General features: G+C 35.6%; 1 protein-coding gene across 3 annotated transcripts in view; it reads right to left on the bottom strand.

Moving 5' to 3' along the window:
• The window catches only part of Atf2 (activating transcription factor 2), a 74,567-nt gene that overhangs the window by 16,745 nt on the left and 31,463 nt on the right, over positions 1-26,359 (bottom strand). Inside the window, exons 5-10 of one of the 3 annotated variants that reach the window (XM_055600412.1) lie at positions 22,121-22,217; positions 19,187-19,305; positions 18,913-19,041; positions 14,286-14,464; positions 13,502-13,616; positions 10,462-10,548 (exon numbers count right to left, since the gene is read on the bottom strand). In XM_055600412.1, the coding sequence (XP_055456387.1) occupies positions 10,462-10,548; positions 13,502-13,616; positions 14,286-14,464; positions 18,913-19,041; positions 19,187-19,305; positions 22,121-22,217 (726 nt within the window). The remainder of the gene's footprint in view (positions 1-10,461; positions 10,549-13,501; positions 13,617-14,285; positions 14,465-18,912; positions 19,042-19,186; positions 19,306-22,120; positions 22,218-26,359) is intronic. The other 2 variants (XM_055600413.1, XM_055600415.1) reach the window with 2 other exon arrangements.

Below are 26,359 nucleotides of genomic sequence, written 5' to 3'. Positions count from 1 at the left end.
TATGTATGTATGTATGTATGTATGTATGTATGTATGTATGTATGTATACATGTATGTATGTATGTATGTATGTATGTATGTACATCGATGTTTTGCTTGCATGAATGAGAGTCAGATCCCCTGGAATAGGAGTTACAGACAGTTGTGAGCTACAGTGTGGGTACTAGGAACTGAACCTGGTCCTCTGGTAGATCAACCAGCATTCTTAACCTCAGAGCTACCTCTCCAGGCCCCTCATTTAAGGGGGGGGGAGGAGCTATAGAAGCCTGCAGGTTTTTAGCATAGGAGCAAAGAATCAGGAGAGTTTAGTTTATACAAATTTTTATTTTCCAAATACACTTGGGGATCATCTGAAGCACTGGTGTGGTTCAACAGTCTATATATAAATGATGTGCAAGACCACGGAGTTCAGATGTGACTACTGGTTCCTCCTTTTTCCCTTTTTTAATCAATTTGTAACAAATACACATACAAAAAAAGAGTAACAACAGACAGGATAATGATGAATGGATGGATTAAAACAAATTAGATGACTAACCAAATTAGTAACTGACTAGAATCGGGAAAATTTAGGAACTGAAGGCAGAAAGATAAAAGCTAGAAAACAGCATTGTAGGTCACGTCATATAAACAGAGGAGAGAGTCTGGAAAGGTGGTCAATCTACACATTTATGCCTCTCATCATCAGAATGTTAGACATCAAAACACAAAGAACAATTCCAATTAATTGATGCAGGAGTTTCATTTCTAGACATTAAATGTACAATGTATTAAGAGGTTGAGCTTAGTAAATTTTGTGTTGGCAAAACATTTTTTAACTCCTTAGGCAGAAAACATCGTAGAATTTAAAAGCATTTAGTTTTATCGTCAAGAGCTTAACTCAGGATTAATGAAATACAGTAACTGCACACAGGGGAGTCAGAGCGCATCAACATCACTCTCTTGAATAATCTTTAGTAGGCCAAGTCACTACCACACAGAGCGCTCACAGCATCAGTGCTCATTCGTTCTCCCCCATGAGTGCCCTCAGGGATACAGTATCATCCAGGGAGGAAGCACAAACGTTTGTTCTGTGCTCTTTCACTGATGACAATGGGTCTGACTTATAAAATGGGCCACTGGGTATAAACTACAAGAGAGAGATTCAAGGGTTAATTAACATTGCTCTGGATTGCTGATTTAAAAAATTACACAGAAGTATATGTAAGCTAAAAAAAATAGATTAAGCAATGTGATCAAAGTAGTCAGTAGGGGCTGGAGAGATGGCTAAACAGTTAAGAGCACTGGTTGCTCTTACAGAGGAGCTGGGTTCAATTCCCAGCACCCACATGACAGCTCACACCTGTCTGTAACTCCAGCAGGCAAAACACCAATGAACACAAAATAAAAATAAATTATAAATTAAAAAAGGAAGTCAGTAAACCTTCATAAAACTGATACAAGGATATCTAAGATTCACTTATCCTCACTTATTATGATATTTTTAAAGGCCAAAAGAATTAATGCAAAACTAAATATAATGGACAGCCGTTTTACAAATAGACCTTTGGGACAAGCAGATAGACAGCAATCAATCACCATGTTACAAGTGAAGAAACTTCTTGAAGACTGAGGTTTCTTCTCAGTATCACAGAATGAATTAAGATAGAGATGAAAGAAGGAATTCTATTGGCTGGCAGTCCAGTATTTTAAACAACAGTTCAGCAAAAAAGTTTTAGCCTAGTATTAAGTATTCTAAGTGCATCTTCAATTAATTACATATCATATGCTGCTAATTCCAAACTAAGATCAACATTTCTCTCAAAAGAGAAGCTTAATATAAGTAAATAAAAAGTGAGTATCTAGAGGAATAAAGGTCAAGCACTTAGATAAGACTTAAAGGGGCTATAATCTCCAACATGTGCAGTAAAATCGGCATAGTTTTAACTTTAGGGTAAAGGTTTCTAAGCAACAAACAAATGTGTTTGTGTTTAGAATTAATTTTTCCTGATATAAATTTCAATTGCTATACTGAAAGGTTTTTTTTAAGAGAGACTATGCCAAATAGTTAAAGGATGGATACTTTGTTGCACTGACCCATCTTATACACTTATTCTTCAGAGGTGTTTGCTTTAAAAAGTGTTATTTATATTCTATGTTTATGCAGCACCTGAAAATAAATGTTATCACATCTGTCAGAACTCACTAGGAACAAACTACTCCATCATAGTTCAAAGAAAAAGATAATGTGCTCTTGGAGCAATTTATGAGCAAGTCAGATCCATATTTCATATGTGCCACAGAAGCTCATCAGAGTGATAACCCTCCTTCTCCTGGGTGTTAGTCTACCATCTGCTGCCTTATTACTTATCTTTATTTTGCAACTAATTAACAGCATAATCTTCTAAATTCAGCAAGTTAATTATCATTATTGTGGTCTTTGCAGTATCATCAGTCCTCATGAAGTCTTGTCTTCCTACCCCTAGAGAACACATGAAAATGAAGTCGATAGGGAGAGGGTCTGTTTCTTTGGTGTGGGCTCATTAGGTGTTTGCTGATTAGTTCGGCATGCAGAGACAGGTCAGAAGAATTCTGCTGAACATGAGGTTCCATGCAGGGCCCAGCTAAGTTAATGTAGGTTTCTGAACATTTGCCAAGATGCCCTCTGTCAGCTTTTAGTAGAAACCCCCTGCAGAAAAACTACTGGCTACCCACTGTGTGCAAAGTCATTTTTTGGTTTGTCACACAAGTGTTAAAGAAGTCGCTCTAAGGGAACTCACTTTATTAAACCTGAAACTGAACTCCAAGGTAATTAACATCTTACTCAAAGGAGTGTTTTTTTTTCTTTTTATATTATATACATTCAGAAGTAACATTACTAAAGGAGTAATATAAAAAATAAATATATATGGTTTATGGACTTAATGATAAATCCCTTAAGCCTAAATTTCATGAGACTTAGTGTAATTTTACAGAAATTCACAGATCCTGGTAATTCTTCTATAGCATTAACAAGTATTACTTGTAAATTTCTACTTATTCTTGTATCAAAGGAATAATTCCAAAGACTTGAAAGTTCCTTAAAATTTTTTAAAAGCTTGAGCTACAAATTTCAGTAGAAAAACAAATGATCTAAATTTTGTATTTGAGGTAGACAAAAATACATACTATCTACCTGTAGGCAGTGAGTATCTGAAAATTAGAAAAATTAAAACATATGTGGCCATCCTTAGATTCAAAGTCAAGTTTCTCAACTGTAGTTTATCTGGCTTTTAAACCTGTCATTGCTCTTCAACTATTTTTTAGTAACAATTAGCCATGTCATACCACAGCAGAACTAAAACTGTTAACTATATAGTTAGATACAGATTAAAAACCAATGCTGTAAAGTAAGTTCTTGCAATGAAGTAAAATAAGAGAGATATGAAACTCAAAACAGGATGCTTCAAAAAGTTCAGATGGAGGGGCCTGGAGAGATGGCTCAGTGGTTAAGATCATTGACTGCTCTTCCAGAGGACCTGAGTTTAATTCCTAGCATGCACATGGCAGCTCACAACTGTCTGTAACTCCGGTTCCAGGGATCCAACATCCTCACATAAACGTACATACAGTCAAACACCAATGCACATAAAAATAAATAAATTTAAAAAAAAGTTCAGCTAGGGGGATGGAAAGATGCTTCGGCATAAAAGAGCACTGGCTGCTTTTCTTAGAGGAGCAGAATTTAGTTCCCAGCACCTTCAAAGTTGGCACACAATAGTCTGTCACTCTGGCTCCAAGGACCCCATACCCTCTTCCGGTTTCACTGCGCACTACACACATGTGGTACATACACACTCAGAATAAATAAAGGAAGCAAGCTTAAAAATCAATGTTCAGGGCCAGATGTGGTGGCACACACTTCTAATCCCACAACTTGCAGGGCAGAGGCAGGCAGATCTCCGAGTTTGAGGCCACCCTGGTCTACAAACTGAGATCCAGGATAGCTAGGACTATCCTCATAAAACCAAAAAGAAAAAGAAAAAAAATGTTCAAATGGTTCAAAGCTAGTATCACTACTGCAGTGAGAATTCTGGAGTTTTGGTTTCTTTAAAAAACACAAAAATATTCTGTTTCCTGTCTTAATCAGGGGAGATGGGACTGCTTCACAGGTGACATAATTTGCCTCGAACTTTAGCAGGGGTGTGATTTTTGTCAGCTGCTGATAGTTTCTGTGATTTTGTGATGTTTGGAATTCTGGATACTTTTCTTAGGGTATGTAAATGCTAGAGCCCTGAGAGGCAGGAGGGGTTGCTGCTTGGTGGTTGGATGCTGTTGGTCATAGTCATGGACAAAAAAAGGAGAAAAAGAAATTAGATGTCCTCATAGCGAAGATCAAACTTGATGCCCCTAATCAGCAAGACACAGTCTAACGATAACGTTGCCCTTTCCCCCTCTATCCATTTTCCTCTCCTATCTAGTGCTAGGGGGTTGAAATGGTGTGAAAAGGGTGGAGAAGAGTAGAAGAAAGAAAAACCCACAAAATAGCAAAGTCTGGTTACAACTACCAAACAACAAAGCAAAATCCAACTACAGTAATGAAAGGAAAATTGAATTTGAGTAGGAGCTACAGACAGGTAGAGTCAGGATAATTCATTACACAGATGTAGGCATGTGAGCCAGAACTCACACATGTGAAAAACATACATGGGGAGTTTAGTCTCTGATGCAGGACATCATTTATTTGACAATTAAGATGCTGCTGTACCCTTGGATAGGAACTCAGTAGCAACCTTATTCAGAAGCTGGACATTAAAATTTATGTTTTTCAAACATTTTTATTACATTTATTTATTTACTTATGTATTGTGTTTGTATGAACATATGCATGTATGGTGGTCAGAGCTGGTTCTGTCCTCTACCATGTAGGTCTCAGGGATCAAACTCAGGTCATCAGATTTGATGACAAACACTTCATCTGCTGAGTCAGCGGTGGTGCATCATTTAGTCCCAGCACTCTGGAGGCAGAGGTAGGAAGATCTCTTGAGTTTGAGGCCAGCCTGGTCTACAGAGCGAGTTCCAGAACAGCCAGAGCTACACAGTGAAACCCTGTCTTGAAAAAAACAAAAGCAGTCCTCATGAATAACATTAATATAACAAAACAATGAAACTGAAATATCTCATTCATAGGATACAATCCTATTGCTCTGGGCATTGAAAACAAATCGACAATTCCATTCTAGAAAATAAAACTCTTGACTATCTCATTATAACTAAAAAGATACAGAAGATATTGCTTGATTAATGTCTTAGGACACATGAAATTTTTCTTAAATAAACAGCAAGGGACAGAAATAGCTGTAAATCAAATATTTGAAGATCACCAATGATGGTAAGTTCTTACAACATGATTAGAATAGAAATCAGTAAGAAACAAGTTGAAGATCCCCAAATATTTGAAAATTATATAATACATTTCTAAATAACTCTCTTGCCAAAGAAATCACAGTAAAAATTAGATTCATCATGATGAAAATTGAGTACATCAAAATTGGTGAATATAAGAAAATTTACAGCTATAAATGCCTATAATAAAAAGTTAAAAAAAATCCAATAAATGGTGTAGGTTTTTATTGTAAGATAAAAGATTAGGAGAAAAAATAATTCCAATAAATGGTGTAGGTTTTTATTGTAAGAAGATAAAAGATTAGGAGAAAGAAAAACTTTAAACTTAAAAAATACAAATACAGCCTTAAGAAATGTGAAAGTGACCTGAGCATGGTAGCTCATATCTGTAATTCCAGCACTTTGGAGGCCGAAGTAGGCAGACTGCTTCAAATTTGAGGTCAACTTGAGTATTAGGCCAGCCTGGGTTACAGGGTGAGAACTTGTCTCTAAAATGATGGGATGTAGTTCAATTGACAGGATGATTGCCTCACATGCACACAGTTCTGGGTTTGATTTCTGGCACTATATAAAGTACACACCTATACTAGTATTTAGATAGTGGAGGCAAGAGGATTAGAAAGACAAGGTCATCCTTAACTATACAATAAGCTTAAGGCCAGCCTGGCTACAAATAACAAAGGTTAAATGTGTATCTGACTTAGCAATTGTGTTCTTCAGGTATTTGTTCAAGGAAATACAAACAATCATGTCCACAAAGAGACACACAAGAAGGTCTGCAGTAGCTGAGACTGTGAATGTAGCTCAGTGGCAGTAACCCCACTGAGCATCTGTGAGGCCCTGGATTCAGTCTCCATCACCACAGAGATGAGACAAGACAAGAGAATAACAAAATTGCTTGGTGGCTTTACTCATAATAGCTCAACACTGGAAACTAAGTGTCTGTCACTGAGAAAATGGACAAAAGATTGTAGTATGCTAATACAATGAAATACTCTGTACTAAAATGAAGTTACAATATACTCATCTACATGGACGACTCAGAAATATATGCTGAGCTACATACAAAACAGTATATAATGAGTCTATTTATACTAAACTAAAATTTATGGTGCCAAACCACAAAACTAATTAGAAAACTTTATGGGTGTGTGTTAATGGTCTACTTGATAACAACAGCATATATTACATGAAGAGACATATTTACCAGAACTTTATAGAGCTCATTTCAATACATATAAAATTTACATTAAAATCTATGAAACAAAAAATAAATGGATGTTAGTTTCAGCTAAAATCTGAACGACAGCGTATCAGTTATTAACAAATGAAGCTGGATGATAGGTACATGGTAGTCTCTTATATTATCTTGTTTACTTTTATGTATAAAAGTACATATAAACAATTTCCATCATTAAAAACTTAAAAGCCAGGCTGGAGATATGGCTCAGCAAGTAAGAACACCCAAATGGATTCTCAGCACCCATGTCAGATGCTTCACAAGCATCTGTAACTCCAGCTCCATCTGGTGCCTCCGACTCCAGAGGCACCTGCACTCATGTACACATATTCAAAAATATACAAGTAGATACATGCACATAATTAAAAACAAAATAAATGTTAAAAATTTAAAACAAGAGGAGGTATGGAAGGCACTAACACCACACCTCAGGGGTAAAGTGCTTGCATGTGCCTGTAACTCCAGTGCTGGGGGCTGTGGAGATAGGCGGATCCCAGAGGCTTGCTGGCTAGTCAGTCTAGCTCAGACCCTGAACTCCAGATCCAGTGAGGGCTCTGTCGGAAACAAAGTGTGGTGGAGAGACACGGCACCCTCTCCGGCTTCCACACATGCATACACAGGTGCACACATCCACTTGTAAAATTTGAAAAGTAATTTTTATTTAATCAAAATTAAGAAAATAATATTTTTCCTCTAACTAAAATTCTAATAAGAAATTGAACTGGGTTGTTAAATTTAAGTGGGTCATTCTGACTTCCCTAGTTTTCAACTAATGATTTACTGGTAACTTGAACAGATGCTAGGATTATGGTTCTTATAACCAAAAGAATTTCCTTTAGTGTCTGTTCCTCTTGGGTCAGTTTGTAGGATAAAAACCACACTGAGTATGTGAAAGTGTCCAGACACATTACCACAATAGTCTCTCATTCCTACTCTACTCAGCTTTTATTTTCTGCATGCATGTCAAATTACCCCCTCCCCTTAATACCATATTTAAATATAACACATAGAACACATCTCCAATGAAGGTTTCTGGTCATTAAATAAAAAAAAAGATTCAACTCAATATTAAACAGGATTGAACTGAATGTGGTAAAAATACGAAAATTTTTCCCGTTTAGTGTTTGCATTCTTCTCTCAGCACAATCAGTAACTAGATCATTTATGAACCTTAGTCATCCTTTATCCAGGTGAAAGACAAGTTTTACACTAAAGTTATCATGTGCAAATTTCAGATTGATTATTTGAATGAATAAACGGTAGTTTTAAAAAAATCTAAGCTGTATTACAAGCAATATTCTTATGTGTGCAAATTTTGTATTACCATAGTGCTTAATAAAGAACTGAAGCACATAAGAATCTAGCAATGCTAACCTATTATTTACTAAAATAATGAACTATCATTTTATCATTAATAGGCCACAGACATTCTATTAAACTGATTTTGATAAATATGAGAAATTTCATGCCTCTGTCAAAAAAGTTAAGACAAGTCATAGGATATGAATTAAAAAAAAAAAAAAGACTCTAGGAATGAAAGCTTAATCCTTTTAACTTTACAGATAAGAAATCTTAGAAAAATTAAAGGCAAGTAATACAGACCCCTAATCCTGGTACTATAAAAGCTGAGGCAAAAGGATCTCAAGTTCAAAGCCTGTATAGGCAACAGAGTGAGGTCAAAGCCAGCCCGGGCAACTTAGTGAGACCTTATCTCAAAATAAAACAAAAAATGGGAGGTGAAGATCTACTTCAGTAGCAGAGTGCTTGCCTAGCCCATATGAAGGGAAAGACCCAAAGGATGGTGAATACACAGTCAGGATTAAAATAAAAAGCTTATCTCCTGATTCCTATGTAATCTATAGCTCATCTTTTAAAAAATACTTTTTATTTTATATGCATTGGTGTTTTGTCTGGATGTATCTCTGTTTGAAGGTATTGGATCCTCTGGAACTATAGACAGTTGTGAGCCACCATGTGGGTGCTGAGAACCGAACCTGGGTCCTAAGGAAGAACAGGCAGTGCTCTTAACTGGTGAGCCATCTTTCCAAACCCTTTGACTTATCTTTTAAAATAATAAAAATACTTTAATGTTGAAAGCACATTTCCTTTTAATCACATGCAATGCTTTCCAACTGACACACTATCTAGAGAAACTTGTTTAACTGTTCAGTACTGCTGTCAGAGCTTCTACTTAATTTCAGCTGTAGGATTCAGAGCCTCCACAAGGAGGAGTTTAAAGCACAGTCCGAACCAGACAGATCAGAAGCAACACTACAATTTTATTCTCTAAATAAGTGAGTATATACCATGTGTGTCTTTCTCCTTCTGGGATACCTCACTCAGAGTGACTTTTCTAGATCCCACCATATGCCTGCAAATTTCATGATGTCCTCGTTTTCAATTGCTGAGTAGTATTCCATTGTGTAAAAATACCACAATATCTATATCCATTCCTCCACTGATGGACATCTGGGTTGTTTCCAGGTTCTGCCTATTACAAAGAAAGCTGCTACAAACATGGTTGAGCAAATGTCCTTGTTGTGTACTTGAGCAACTTTTGGATATATGCCTAGGAGTGGTATAGCTGGGTCTCGAGGAAGCGCTATTCCTAATTGTCTGTGAAAGGGCCAGATTGATTTCCAAAGTGGTTGTACCAGTTTACATTCCCACCAGCAATGGAGGAGGGTTCCCTTTCTCCACATCCTCTCCAGCATGTGTTGTCACTTGAGTTTTTGATTTTAGCCATTTTGATGGGTATAAGGTGAAATCTCAGGGTCATTTTGATTTGCTTCTCTCTGATGGCTAAAGAGGTTGAGCATCTCTTTAAGTGTTTCTCTGCCACTCTATATTCCTCTAAGAGAATTCTCTGTTTAGCCCTGTACCCCATTTTTTAATTGGATTGCTTGAGTTATTGCTTTTTAACTTCTTTAGTTCTTTATTTATACCTATAAGATATGATAAACATAATGAAATCTATACACCTAAATAGAAGATAAATAAGAAAGAGGACCCGGGGTAAGATGATCAATCTTCACTTAGAAAGACAAATGAGATGGACATTGGATGTAGGAGAAAACAGCAACAGTACAGGAGCCTACCACAGAGGGCCTCTTAAAGACTCTACCTAGCAGTGTATCAAAGCAGATACTGAGACTCATAACCAAATCTTTGGCAGAGTGCAGGGAATCATATGAAAGAAGGGGGAGTTAATATGACCTGGAGAGGATAGGAGCTCCACAAGGACCAAATATATCTGGGCACAGGAGTCTTTTATGAGACTGTTTCTCCAACCAAGGACCATGTATGGATATAACTGAGAACCTCTGCTTGAATGTAGCCCATGGTAGCTCAGTATCCAAGTGTATTTTCCTAGTAAGGGGAACAGGGACTATTTCTGACATGAACTCAATGGTGGGCAACCCCCCAATGGAGGAGCAGCCCTGCTAGGCCACAGAGGAGGACTCTGCAGCCAGTCCTGCAGATACCTGATAATACAGGGTCAGATGAAAGGGGTGGAGGTCCTCCCCTATCAGTGGACTTGGAAAGGGGCAGGGAGTAGAGGGAAGAAGGATAGGATTGGGAGGGAATGAGGGAGCAGGATACAAAGTTAATAAAATGTTAACTAATAATAAATAAATAAGCTAAAAAAAAAAAAGAGCCAAAAATTTATTCTCAGCTCACCTTTTATATTTAAAGTGTCATAACCAAGCCACTACACTAATGGAAGCCTTTTTCCCCCCAAAATTTCTGGTTCTTCTATAGTATAATACAACCCACAACTTCATAAGATGTTGGTCTTAATGGAAAATAAATTAAGAGATTCAATAAATGTTCAAGACAAAACAAACTTTGCTTACCATTTTTGCCTCTGACTGCACTGGCTGAGGGGAGGAAGGGCCTGGAATTCCTGGAACACTAGGCACCATGGTAACTGGCCGAACAAGCTGTGTAAAAGATATTGAAAATAACTTCAACTCAGTATTTACAAAACATGCATTTTTTATTACACACGATTATAATTTATACCTTTGGATTTAGAAAATTATAAGTGTTAGCTACAGATGATTATATGTTTGCACTGAATTCTGATGAACTGTACCACCTGATTTATCTTTCAAAAGTTGTCAATTTCTCTGAAATACTAATCTCCATGTTTTAGCCTTTCTCAAAGGGCTGTATTCACCCTCCCAACCCACCTCCCAGGATTAAATCAAAGACCTTCCTTGTGCTTTTGAGGCAAGTGCTCTATTATAAAGCTGTATCACTAGCCATCATTTTACTTTTGCTTTTTAGAGACAGGATTTATAAGGTTATTTTGGATGGCTTTGAACCAACTTTGTAGTCCAGGTTAGGTTTGAATTTGCATTCTTTTTCTCTCAGCCTTCTAAGTAGCTGGGCTAACAGGCCTGTGTCAGTTGGCCTGGCTTCAACTGTTCTCTCTTATAAATGCATAACATTCAGGGCTGGAGAGATGGCTCAATGATTAAGAGCACTGACTACTATTCCTGAGGACTTGGGTTCAATTCCTAGCACCCACATATCAGCTTACAACCCATAATTCCTGTTCCAGGGGATCCGACACCCCCACATAGACATGCATGCAGTCAAAACATCAATGTATATAAAATAAAAATAAATTAAAAAAAAACCCAAAAAATTGACTGATGCAAAAATTTGTAGGTTATCTCTTAAATTCCAGTTTTGCATTTAAAAGGACTATCAAAATGTCTGACAATAAGAATTATTTTTAACATGATAAATCAACATAAACTGTGATTTCTTAAAATAAGTATATGACTTTATAGAAATACATATGCTTTGACATGTTAACATATTGTATAATAAAACAGAAGCTGGTGTCCCTGACAACTCAGAAAATACTTTAACAGGCTTTGCCACTTTTGCTTCTCACTTAGCAGTTGTTATGTGAACAGTGTTAATCTTTCATTGCAAACTGCTTTCAATAAAGGCACATTTAAAAGGATAACCATTTTATCCTAAATACAAAGATTGTTTCTTGCTTTAAAAATATCTTCAAAAAAGAGAAAACAAACCTTATACCTTAGACTTCACTAAGTCTTTTAAGTAAAGCATTTTGAGTAACAAGGTTCTATTTAAAGAAGACAAAATATTTTGGAATTGCCTCCATCAATAGTAATTTTGCATATTTAGAGTGCTTAAAATTCCCAGCACTCAAGTGGATTTCTGTGAGTGCAAGGGCAGCCTGGTCTACATAGTTCCAGACCAGCCAGTGGGATCCTGCTTCAATAGGAAGGAAAGGAAGGAAGAAAGGAAGGAAAGAAGGGAGGGGGGTAGGGAGGGAGGGAGGGAGGGATGTTGGAAGGTTTTAAAATAAAGGTATCACGTAATATGCTACTAATATTGCTGAGAATACCCAAACCACAAAGTTTAGAGTGTTGCTATACGTAGCCTTTTAAAAATAATCTCAAAAAACTATATAGTAAAGGATTATACCACATGAATCAACACTATGTATCCATGTAATAACAGAATAAAACAAACTTTTTACATGTATTTATATTGTATCTATGTTCCCACACTCATGCTATGGCACACATATGGAGGTTAGAGGACAATTTGTTGGAACTGGCTCGCTCCTTCCACCATGTGGGACATGGGGATTGGAACACAGGCTGTCAAATATGGTGACCAGTGTCTTTATCCACTGAGTCATGTCACCAGTCCCAGAAAACAAAACAAAACAAAACAAAACCTATTTAATTATATGAATGACTACGACTTGGAAGTATTCTTTATAGGAAATTATTTAAGAAAAATTCAAAACATGCTGTATCATAAATTAAGGAAAATGAAAATAGTATGTTTTGGACAACTTTGCTTGACATGTAACAGTGCTTTTTAGGAAGAAAATGTGAAATTTATAAGACTCATTTGAAAATATGCTATTTGTGAAATATGAGGATAGGAAAAATAGCAATTTTTCATCATTTCAAATAACTGTGCTTTTAAATGAAAACTTCATTTTCCACTTATATGCATGTGTGCTTATCTGTGTGTGCAGATGCCCACAGAGGCCAAAGTTGATGGATCCTCTAGAGCTGGAGTTATAGTCAGTTATGAATGACCCAAAATGGGTGCTGGGAACTAAATTCAGGTCTTTTGCAAGAGCTATACAAACTCTTAATCAAACATCTTCAACAATGTTTTTCAATGTTTACTAGACAACTCAATATAGTTAATTACCTTGTTTACATTTTCCAAAATTTGTATATTTAACATGTGCCTCATAAAACTTCTTTTGGATTTTCTCATAACAAAGTAGCCCAGGCTAGCCTCAATTTATTATATAACTCAGGCTAGCTTGGAACTTTTTATCCTACCTCTGCCTATTGAATATGGGGATTACTGGCATGTGTCTCCAGGTCTAAATAAATATGTATGTTTAGACCTTAATATGCTTGAGTCACCAAAGGAATTCTATAACTTCATGTAATCACAAAGGACAAGTGTTTTTGTGACTACATTTTTATAGTAATTTTTATAACTACATATACCATAGCTATTTGACAGCATCCCAATACAAATATCTTAAAATAAGAAGTTGGAAATATTTAAGTTCTACAAATCTAGTCAAACTGAAATGAGTTGAATCCAGAAATAGTACAAAAAAAAAAAAAACAAATAAAAAACCCAGAAAACAATGGGGAGAAAAGGAAAATGTTTTCTATCCAATCATGTTTGCCTGGATAGTATAGCTGATTACAGGTATCGATGAATAAATATTACTCCCCATTAATACGCATTTTGATAGATTATATTTAGTAAGCCAATCAAGCAGTTCAACTCTATTTTCTGGTTACTTTATCAAGACCAGTTTTGACACAAAGACTTAAATGGTCTAACTTTCCAACTTACTGGGACTGCAGCTGGAACATGCACATTAGAACTTGTGATTGATGCAGGAATAGCAACGGGCATGGTTTGTCCATTAGGAAGATGTAATAGAAGAGGAAATGGGCCTGGTACAGGACTAAGAAAAACAAAACAAGGGAAAATGTAAAGATCTATAGCAACCACCACCCCTGGAAAATTAACAGTTTTTGTCTTTCCAGTACTTAAAAATCAGTTTTCTAACTTCCAAAAGGCAAATTCCAAAACGTAGGTATTTTTAATTGCATCTTAAATGCATAAACATGTATAAGTGTTAAAAAAAAAACCTGGTTAAAAAATTATGGATTTCCAATTTAAATGCATAAACATGTATGAGTGTTTAAGAAAAAAAAAAAACTGGTTGAAAAAAATCATGGATTTCCAATTTGTGAAATGAAAAAAATTCTCATCAGAAAGTTCTTGGGATTTACTTTTAAGAACTGAGACAAATGTCATCTTGAAATGGAATAACTATGTTTTGTGTCAAACAGCATAAAAATAAGACCATCTTAACTTATAGTCTATGTTCACTGTTGTTTTTTGACTAAGATTTAGATATTTATTTTCCAATGTGTTAGATAATATTATTTTTAAAAAGAATATTAAAAGTTTCCAAAAACCAAGACAGGCAGATCATACACACATATACACAGACACACACTCATACAAACACACGATATAATTCAAGTAATTAAATATCCTAGGAAAAACCAAAGTAAGAAAACCCTAACAACTCACAAACAGTCAGTGGCTGACTGGAATCACTTACACAATTGGCCTGTTAGAGGATGGTGCCTGGGTGATTACAGTACTTGAGGTTGGTGAAGGGACTGCTTGTTGAATAATGACACTTGAGTCAGAGCTTGTGAGCAGCACATTGGGAACCTGTAAGGATGCTGGACGAACGATAGCTGATGTGGGCTGTGCAGTTTGTGCCAATGGTACTTCCTATTTATTTTAAGATAAATAAAGGGTGGTATTTAAAAATGCAAGTTAATTCATGTACCTCAGTGAACAGAATGTAACACATTTCTGAAAGCAATAACTAGATAATACTTAATGCTCCTCCAAGTAAATTAATATCTAAAGTTAACTGAAAATATCTAAGATGCAGTTGTTAAGTTCAAATGCAATTCTCAATTGTTAAGTTCAAATGCAATTCTCAAAACAAACAAAAAAAAAATCTGTGGTTTTTTGTTAGGTGTGTTTTTCTAGCAATCTAAAATAAACTAGGCTGGACTACTTAGCAATGGTTCTGTGAGAATTTCAGTAAGAAATATAAATAAAATACATTGTCAATAAGCAGAAAACAAAATACTGAAAGAAATGCCCTCTCCTATTGGCTTGTTGTATTGCCTACGCAAGAAGCTGATCCAGCAAGGCAGTTCTATGGCTTAAACAGATCTGGTGTTTAGAAATGTTTGAAGATACATGCTGGCACATGCCTTTAATCACAGCACTCAAAGGGGCAGAGGCAGGTCAATCTCTTGAATTTGAGGTCAGCTTGGTCTACATAGTTAGTTCCAGGACAGCCAGGGCTACAGAGAAACCGTCTCAAAAAAACAAAACAAAAAAAGGAATGTTTTAAATTAAAAGAAATGTTTGCTAGTCTCAGGTAGTTTTTCAGTTTGTAACAATTTTCTAGTATCAAACGACCAAATAATGATATTGTAAATTATACAAAATTAGTAACTATTGCCAAGAGCTTGCCAAACTGAAGGGAAATAGAATTTGTGCATTAGTCAGGATGATTCTTAAAATATTTCCCCTTAGTTTTACAGATAAGAAGAGAGATGAGGGCCTTATCCTGAACTCCTTAACTAGTGTGTTTTTTTGAACTGGTCTTTATACTGCTTACAGCTGAAGTCTTATTAAGATACTAGGAAAGAGAAATCGGTAACAGTGTAACTACAGTTTTTAGCACAGTTGAAAACTTAAGAACTAGTGAGCAGAGTGACAAATGGGTAAAAAAGTCAAGGGAACTTTGGACTAAAGTAGATGTTAAATGTTCAGCAATAATGTAAGACATTTAACAGAGGATAAGGTAGAGCTGGACACTGTAATAGTGAGGGAAGAAAAACTTGCAAAAAATATCTGATCTGATATTGAAGGAATCAAGAGGAGGACATGCTATGGAGAAGGAAGTAATGTTAGGCAGGAAAAAAACCTTGGCATATTCAATGAACAAAGAGAGTAGTGTGAAGCGAAGATGGATGGGTAGATGAGTCAAGATCAAAGAGGCTTTTCCTAAGGAATGAATATAAATTCTCTTCAACAGCAAATCACTGAAGACCTTTCAGCAGGTACAAGAATGACTCAATGATTTATTATTATTTACTTTTATATACATTAGTATTTTGTCTGTATGGTGTGTCTGTGTGAAGGTGTTGGGCCGGAGAGTTACAGACAGTTCTGAGATGCCATGTGCATGCTGGGAATTGAACCTAGACCCACTGGGAAAGCAGTCAGTGCTCTTAATAGCTGACCATCTCTCCAGCACCAAATCAACGAATTTTTAAGTTCTCACACTCAGAACTAAGAAAAGCATTTCAGACATAGAAGCAGGTTAGGTTAGTCTACATGGTAGCATCCATCCATACACAGTCCCAACAACTTGGGAAACTGACAATACTAATATTAATTATTATTATGAAACAAGTTTAGGAAATATGAAGAAACCTTGTGATTTACAAGAAAAATAAAGGGATGAGGAACGCTGTTCAGTAGTCTAGAATACATGCTTGGGGCCCTCAATTCCATTCTCAGTACTAGAGGTAGGGAGAAAGAGAAGTAGGAGTGTTGGTAAACTGAAAGATGATAGCTAAGACAGCAACAGTGAACACAAAACAGTAAGATTCAAAACATACTTGGTAAGTAAACATACTAAGATTTGCTACTAGTTTCCAAGTCAAGTTAGAAAAAAAAAAAGAAAGGTGATGCCTAAAGGCTTCGCTTAAATAAGTAGATGGCTAGATTTTTCTTTCTTTTTGTTGAGGGATGGTGCAGGGAGGGGGTTGGGAGGGAGAGACAGGGGCTTGCTACATTGCCCAGGATGGTTAAAATTTGTTTAGTAGCACAGGCTAGCCTTGACTTTGCAGTAGTCCTGACACTAGCTTTCTTGTGCAGGAATTACAAGAACTATACCATGCATGGCTGGAGAAAATTTTCTCAGAGGAGAAAACTGAGGAAAGATTTAAGGACTTTGTTTTAGACATACTGATATGCCAACACAGACTTGTGTCTACAAGTCTGGCAATCAGGAGAGATACCTGGGCTGATAAAAATTTGGGAGTTATGAGTTTATAGTTTCTAAAATTAGAAGTCTTGATGGAATTGCCTAAAAGAAAATTAGACAGAGAAGGTCCAGAACTGATTTACACAACTTAGCGAGACTATGTACAACCTACAAGGAACTGATGACTAAAGAATGCAGAAGGAGCAACCCTAGAAAAAGACAAAGTAGCCACAAAAAAAAAAAAAAAAAAAAGAAAACTAGAAAACATAAAGGGAAAGGAACGCTCTGCAGGGAAATAAGACTGTGTTCAGGATCCATAATAACTATAATAAATGTGGAAATGACCATATGTTAAGAAAGAAGAGAGTAATTAGATATATCAAGATAATGATAAAGTATAACCATTAAAATTATAATTTTGGGAAATCTAATGAAAGGGAGCATGTGCTTCGCTTCAAGAATTCTAAGGTTAGGGAATGTAGCTCTGTGGTAGGGTGAATGCCTACGCAGAATAAATTCAATTCCCAGTACTGGGGGAAGGAGTAGTATAGAATAAGGAAATAAATAAAGTATTACTGTATGCCTATACCATCTGTTTGCCATTCAATATAAATGTTATTAGGCAAAAAAAAAAAAAAAAATTAAATGAAGAACTTTATAAAAATTACAGTAAGTCAGGTTAATTTATTATTGAAACTAAAAAGATACATTTGGTACAGTCTACATATAGTGTCTCTAATAGCTACAGTAGTATAAAGTAATGCTCTAGGCCTTCACGTTCACTTGGCCCTCACTCACTTAGTCCCGCAGTGTAAACTCCACTCTGTAAGCGTTACTCATGGTAACTGCCCTGTACAGTGCTCCCTTTATGATTTTTATACTGGTGGTTTCTGTGTGTGTTGATACAAGTATAGGTGTGTGTGTACATGTTTTGTGTGTGGGGATGCAGGCATGCACACTTAGAGGACAGAGGACAACTTGTGGGTGAGTCTACCTCTTTCTATCGTGTTTGACTCAAGTTTGTCTGCTACTGTATAAACTAGGTGGCAGGAATTTCCCATCTCCTCCTCTCACCTCCCTTTAAGAGAATGAGGGATACTGGTGCCTGTGCTACTGCATCAATAGCACAATGTGGGCTCTGGAGAGCAAAACTCAGGTTCTCAGGCTTATCAAGCAAGTTTAACTCACTGAACCATCTCCCCATTCTCCATTTTTAACTGTGCCTTTCTATGTTTAAATACAAATACTAGTATAATTATCTACATAATCAATACAGTAGTATCAAGTAGTACAGGTTTATAACCTGGGAATGGCAGGCTGTAACACACTTAGTATGTAGTAAGCTATATTGTTTACATTAGTGTAAATACACTATGCTTTGAACAGAATGATGAAATTGCTTTATGACATTTAAGGACATATCCCTGCCAGTGATACATGACTATATTCTCATGGTAGAAATTTATTCATGTTATAATTTTACGAAAACATTTTTATAAGGAACAGTCATCGTTCCTATATGTGTAGGCACAGTGCTCCTAAATAAAAATGCTTATTTTATGTGTTTTCCACATGAAAAAGTGAAGTACATATCATAATGTAGCTCAACACATCACTATAGCCCAGAAAGCCCAACTTACTAATTCACTTAAGAAAATATCACTCATCGTTAATATCAAATATATACTGTGGAGTAATAATTACTCACTCTTGAATATCCTGCTCAAATAGTTTCAGATGTAAAGATTTCTCATATCTTCAAATAACACCCCTTTTTCTAAATGCATTGCTATTCTCTCTTTTCATTGTTTAGTAAAGATGATGCTCTATGAAGATGGAATTTTCCTAAGGTATTCACACAAGATTTTATACATAAAACCTACAATCTAACACTGAATTATGTAAAACTTAACACATTAATGTTTTAAAGAGATTAAAGATAATCAAGTTTGAGAACAGTGAGCTAGTAAATTGATGAAGGTGCTTTCCATCAAGCCTGAAAATCTGAGCAATACCTCAGACCTATATAGTGTACGAAGAGAGTTGATACCTACAAGTTGTCCTCTGACCTCCACATGCCATGCACACCCACAAATATAAACAATGAACGTCATGTAAAAAATTAAATTTTATGAAACGTAATCTTTCCCATGGTTCTAACCTTTTCATCACTGGTAGTAGACTCAGGGTGAGGTAAAGGGCTATCCTGGTGAGTTGTTTCTACAACAGAAGGTTCCTCAATTTTGCTTCTTATGATGGGTGTTGCAAGAGGGGACAAATCTAGAGGCATCTAATGCAAACAATAAAGAAAACTTTGTAAAGTTAAAAAACAGCCAATCAAAATGCTTAAATTGACTGAGAAACTAGGAAGTGAAAACCATTATTACTTTTTCATCAAAAGTATTATTTTTATAATTTCATGGTTAACAACATACTTTTTTAATGTCATCTTCTGAAGCCTTCTTGAATTCATTCTCAAATGGACTTGCCAACTCATTAAATAAACCCACTTCTTCACAGTTTTTTAGGAATCTTGTTGGTGTTGGAGTCTGATCTGAAATAAATGTCAAGAAGTAAGCACACAAATATGAATGATCATGTTAAGATTATAAAATGCTGCTAGCAAACTAACAAATCAGTAGGTATGGCTCAGCCAAATGTTATTGCTCTTTGAAGAGATGTCTTTCTTTAAAACAAAATGTGGTTAAGCTCTATTCTGTATCAAGATATTTTGCCAACTGCATAAAAATTCTTTTAGGCTTAGTGTACTACTCTGAGTAAAGTGACATAAACATATTTGGGAGAAATAATTACTATTATCTAACAAAGTAATAAGAATTTTTAAAAGTTATAGCATTAAAAATTATGATTTTAAATGCATACAATTTAGAAAAAACTAAGAGAGCAAATACATGTTTTAACTTGGCATGTTTTCTAGCTGCTCAAAAAGTATTATAACGTCAAACTTAATGTACAATTCCACATCAAAATACTGAAAGGGAAAAAAGTTAAAGCAAAAGTCCCCCCCCAATGAAACCTTTCATACTACTATGCAAACTCAACTTTCTTATAACCTGAACTATTTCAAGTATATTTGAATATGTACTCTTAATACGTATATTAATATATATTCTGAGTATTAATGTATTGCATGTAGAACAAATGAATGAACAACACAAAATTTACCAGTCTTTCCAACTTAATTTTATTATTTTGAGGGATATTTGTTTAGAGTTGGTAGTACATTAAAATTTTATTCACAGTTTATGCATTTTAGGATAACAATTTTAGAGGTTATACACAGAATCTAGTCTACTTAGTACAGTATTGGTTTAAGATAAAATCTTTTTAGCTGAAGGTCAGGTATTTGTTAATTATTGAGTTTCTAAGTAGGTATTACAACTTTATCTTTGCCCCTCAAATGTATTTCATATAAATATTTTTAACAAAAACAATACTCTAATCATACATGTTAGACATAGGGCAGGCTTGTCTTAGACAGTGTAAACAATATCAAGATTACTCCAAGGGTCCTCTTCAGTCATAATCTTACTTATTAGTTAATCTTTAAAATATACTCTAGTTTTTAATCCCAAAGGCCTCCAAAATAATATTTTAATGAGGGTTTTATGCATACATATCAGCTTAAGTTTATTTTAATTCAAATCAACCAATATAAATGTGTCTACTGTTCACACCCAAAGGGTTTGTCTAAGCTGACTGGTATGAACACAAAGAGGAAGCTGTCTAGAAAATGCACAAGCTACATCACTTTTACTGATGATTCTTTATTGGTACCATCGACTTGGGGAAAGTCACCAAAGACACAACTGGTTAACATGGAAATTGCTTAAGGCTATTTGATATCATCACCAATCATCATGCTCTATTTACAATTATGTTAAATTCTTTATCTCATTGTTAGTAAAAACTGTGGCTAAACATGTTCTATTTTTATATTGTATTGAATGTAATCAGAAAAGTAACTTCTAGGAACCAAATTAGGAACATTCTTGATTTGAAAGTTTACAGAGAATGTCTAAGACAGTAAATGTCAAGGAAACAAAGACCTTCATACCCAGAAAAACCCTTTCTAGGTAGTTTTTAAATTTTGTGTTTTTACTGTTCTTTAACTTTTGTTGTGGTCCTACTTATTATTTACACATTCCAAAGAAGTGCATGCCTCTTTCTGTTCTGTGTTTTTACTTGCAGTAATAAAGACTGTCAAAATGTCCCCTCCATCAGTTGGTGTTAATAAATCACCATCTTTTTGCTCTCTCTCATTTATTCATTACAAAAAACATAGTACTGAAAGCAGAGGAAGAACCAGCTGATACTGCCTTAACATCTTTCCAAAACACTGTATATGGTGTTTTGAGTTCTAGACCAAGTTATAATTTAAGAATACTATTCAGTATTCAAGTTAATTCTAGAATCATAGATAAGACTAAACTGAGCTTCACAAAGAATTCTAGATTCTGTATTTATGATATGCATATCTCCAGGTCTGATAGTGAAGAGCTAAAATATATGTGAAATGTGACACAAAACTTATCACAGTATTTATTTAGAAGAGAAGCAAATGTACTGAAATTATGCATAATATGTATTATAAAAATATATAGCTATGTGTATACATAAAAAACATCAAAGAAAACAGCTAATGTACAATAGAGTGACAATAAGCTAATGCATGAATTGGGTTTCTCTTTTTACAAATGAAAAATAATGATGTGCTTAGGATGATACTATATGGTTATAAGTTGACACACACACACACACACACACACACGCACTCTTACACACACACACTCACTGAACTTGGGTTTCCTTTATGAAGAACACTTTGCTTTATTTTGCAGTGCTGGGGATTAAAACCTGAGCCTTTGAGTGCCAGGAAAGCACTACACTACTCATCTACAACCCAGCTTCAGAGTACTTCATTAATAAAACATTTCATCGGAAACATTTTTAAACAAAATTTTAATGACCAAGTTTAGGAAGTATTTGATCATTTACTATCTTCTCAAAGTTTTGAAAACCAGGTGCATGACAGCTAAAAGAAACACTAAAGACCAATGAGTTCAGTTATCAGTTAAATGTACACTTTGTAAAAAGCATGAATGTTCCACAGGTTCTAATTAACTTCCATTAAACTGACTGCAAATGGGTATTTGAAAAGCACACAAAAAAATGAAATGATCAAAAGAATATATAGAAACGTAATGGGTAAATATATGTTGCCAACATTTATTGGAAATGAAGCAAATGGAATACTACCAGACTATAGTATTTACACAGAATACACAAAAATTGTGCACATTCTGGGTGAAATAATATATAAGCCATTAATAAAAGCATATACTAACCAGCCACAATGACACTGTCATTACGTGCTGGACCAAATTTCAGTGTCATCTCATGTTTATGTTTATGGACAGCCAAATGATCCTCGTTGGTAAAACGCTGTGGCGAAAAGTGTTAAAATATAGTTAAGATTTTCAATTTGATCAAAGAAAACTGATAAGGATATCAATTTCCACAACATGTGAAACCACCATAAACAGTGAAATACCAGCTTATATACTAAAGACGATCAATCTACTGTTAGCACACAAAGACATTCTAGATTTCAAATAATCATAGAAATCCATTACTGGAGAACAAGAAACAACAGTATATAACTCATTTGAGAGATTTAAAACCTGTGGCAAAAAAATAAAATAAAATGGACCACTATTCTTTTATTATATCAAAGAAATATGTATTTCACAGTTCAAAGACTTTAAGATATTATATTTACTTAGATGTAAGGTTACTTACCACTTTCTAACAGAAAATATTCTAAAAATGACTCCTGTGCAAAATTAAGAAATAAATCTGAGGCCAGGTGTGGTGGTGCACAACTTTAATCCCAGCACTAGTGAGGCAGAGCTCTATAAATTTGAGGCTAGCCTGATCTACATAGAAAGAGTTCCAGGTCAGCCAAGGCTAAGACAGGGTAAAACCCCATCTCAATTAAAAAAAGAAAAGAAAAGAAGAAAAAAAAGAGAGAGGGAGAAGTCTGACTTTATATTATAATTTACAGGGTGTACAATAAAGATTCAGGGTCCTGTTTATAAATTGATAATTTCTTCACAGTAACAACAGAGGAGGATTATATTGAGAACAAAGTCTTACTAAGAAGGTAACGTCTTTGACAACAACCTTGAATCTGATTATTTCTACCAAAATTGCCTAAGATTTTTAGTCTTAATGACATGACTGTAATCACGTATTTTTAATTTAATTTTTATTTTTATATTAATTACTGTTTATTCACTTTGTATCCCAGTTGTAGCCTCCTCTCTCATTCCCTCCCAATCCCATCCTTCCTCCCTCATTTCTTCCCATTCCCCTCTCCAAATCCACTGACAGGGGAGGTACTCCTCCCCTTCCATCTGATGCTAGCTGATCAGACCTCATCAGGACTGGCTGCATTGTCTTCCTCTGTGGCCTGACAAGGCTGTTCCTCCCTCGAGGGTGTGTGTGTGTGTGTGTGTGTGTGTGTGTGTGTGTGTGTCAAAGAGCCCACTATCAAGAGGCCATGTCAGAGACAGTCCCTGTTCCCCTTACTAGGGTGCCCTTGGTATAACTGTTAAGACGCTAGTACCTATTACCCGTGTCCTAAGTCTAGCACACAAACCTCAGGTTCAATTTGTAAAAAAGATTTATTTTCTTTTTATTTATGTTCATGTACGTGTCTATGGATGCTTGTAAAAGCAAGAATAATGTATTCCACAAAGCTGTGAAATGCATGCTGGGAACCAAACTCCTTTCCTCTGACAGAGCTTAAGCACTCAACTACTGAGCCCTCTCCAGCCCTCCAGCTTCAAGTTAAAAGCTCCCATTAGTCCGGCTGTGCTCTGAACTTTTATTATTGGGTCTATCACATAAGACTTATCTTCATGTCTACCCTTCTAAGTAAGCTGAACACCTCCTATGACCTCCAAATCTGCCACAAGCATTACATAAATGCTAATGGAAAAAAGTGAACTCCTTAAAATACAGTTGATTCTTAAATCTGAAAAAGGCAGAAGAGAATCAAACCTTATTTACTTAGAAAATTAGCCCGTTTTATGAGAGACTATTGCTTCTTCAGAACCTCTCTGTTCCATACTCAAGGAACCCTTCTGTACTTCTGTTCCTTGTTTTCTCCATTCGTTAACTACACACTCACTGGAAGAACAATCCAACTCGTCTCCGCTCAGGCTATCTTCCTATTTATCCTTTAAAAAAAAAAATCTTCCCACAGTTGGTGAAATGAGTGATGATGTGTTTGACAAGCACTTCAGAAACAAAGATCCCCAGACAAAGAGCACATTGAAGAGCTTCTTGACACTGTTGTTTTTATCCTTATATTAAAATTATCCATGTTGTACTTTACATTCCACATTAAATCTTCATGTAAGATTCATTTTAGTTTCACAGAACCAACCAATGTGACTTTTCTATAGAAGCCATCATTAAAGCATTTGTGTATAAGCTATCTTGTTATAAGTGCCACATTTAAAAAACTGTGAAGTTGTCAAAATTAAGAGGTAAAAACTCAAGAAATTTCACCTATAATTTTTATTCAACTACTGCCCTCCGCTTGGTTTGGCCATAAATGTCAAGGAACAATCAGGGCTGGAGGTGTAGTCTGTTGGTAAAGTGCTTGTATGAAGTTAGCCTTACTGGATATTCAGCAGGCACAGCAATAACCACAACCAAAGAATCTTAACCAAATAACCTAGAACGTCATATTACTTGCTGTGTAATGTGACAACAAAAGTAAACTCTGTCTTAAGAGAAAAAGAGTGACTAGATGAAACTATAAGGCTTATGTATTTATAAACTCTCATACAAGATACAAAGTTCGGGCTGGAGAGATGGCTCAGTGGTTAAGAGCACTGGCTGTTCTACCAAAGGTCCTGAGTTCAATTCCCAGTAACCACATGGTGGCTCACAGCCATCTATGATGAGATCCTGTGCCCTCTTCTGGCATGTAGGTGTACATGCAGGCAGAATAATGTATAAATAATAAATAAATCTTAAAAAAAAATGTGTTTGGCTTAAAAAAAAAATCTCTGTCACAAGATACAAAGTTCAAATTAACTCTTAGTTACAAAGACAGCAACATTTTTTTAATGTGAAAGACAAACTACACTCAAATTGGTATCTAATACAGGTGAATCTGACCTTGGAAAATCATCCCACAAAATTTGTATTTAACAAAAAGCTTAGAGAATAAGAGTAAACAAACAAACAAATATGGTTCAAGTGAGAAAAAAGTTATACAGATTCTTTTTAAATACACGCTTATACAGTAACTATTAAATGCTGAGATAAAATTTATTTATAGAATTTATGTGACCTGTTTCCTGTTTCCCAGACAAACTAAGAGTTTTAGCATGCTCGATGGGTTAGGCCACCTCTAACCCCAGCTCCCAAGTAGCCAATGCAGTTTTTTGCTTCCATGAGAACTGCAGTAATAGAGCCCCCTCACTCACACACCTAATTTAATTAAAAGCAATAGTTTAATTTTTTTAAAATTGTGGATATTAAGAAGGGATCACACACAAATAGCAGTAATAATTCTAATTTACACATAAAAGTTAGGGCTTATTTGAGATCAAGTTTCCAAGAATGACTTCTAGAACAATACAGCAAAACCAGTTACTTTCAAAAAACTTCCAGAAACAATGCATTATCTGTTGTTGTGATTTAGAGCTCCAATATCCCTCAAAAATCCAAAGGTTTCTTCCCAGGGTGGCAACATTGGGAATGGTGGAATCTGAGTCGTATGTGGGCCTTGAAGAGGTCTTTTGGCCATTTGGGATGTAACCTTGAAGGGGACTGGGTGCCTCTTCATTACTTGGATTGTGACTTCAGTGGTAAGTTTTGCTCTTGCTTCTGCCTTCCCCTGGTATATTGCCTTGTTACAGGCTCTAAGCAACAGGATTAACTGACCGTGGAGTAAAAACCTTTAGAAGTCTTTGCTGCCAAGCCTGACATCCAGAGTTCTATACAAGAATCCATGTGGTGGGAGAGGCTGATTCCTTACAAGTGGTCCTCTGGCCTCCACAGGTGCAGACAGGTGCCCACCTACACGTACATACATATAAGTTGACCAACCTAGTTCTCTTACTTAACTTGGTACCGAATCCAAAAATAAAATTAAATCTGGTTTATCAGAGAGTAAATCTAGTTAGTGGAAACTAAAGTCACTATAGCTCTAAATTAGATTTTAAGTCTACTTCTCCTTTTGTTCCCCCAGTCCATCTTCCTTCTACCTTGACCACCGTCATCTTCTCATTTCCTTGCTTCATAGTGCTCTGTCAATAGATGCATGTACCTCGTCATGTGTTTTCTATATCTCTGATCTCTTTAGTGCTCCTCATTGGTCATTATACACTTCAGCCACAAAACACACAAGCAAGTTTCTTCCATATTTTCTACATAGTCCCAATTGTCCAACGTGATCCAACTGTCACCTTACCAGAAACATATTTCCTCACCAATCTACTTTAAATGGCATCTGGGCAGGAGAGCTAGATAGCTCATTGTATAAAGGCATTTGCTGTGAA

This window comes from Psammomys obesus, unplaced genomic scaffold (assembly GCF_907164565.1).
Source record: "Psammomys obesus unplaced genomic scaffold, mPsaObe1.curated_primary_1811, whole genome shotgun sequence".
Lineage (NCBI taxonomy): Eukaryota > Metazoa > Chordata > Mammalia > Rodentia > Muridae > Psammomys > Psammomys obesus.
The sequence above is the reverse complement of the archived record's forward strand: the minus strand, read 5'-3'. Positions and strand labels throughout refer to the sequence as shown.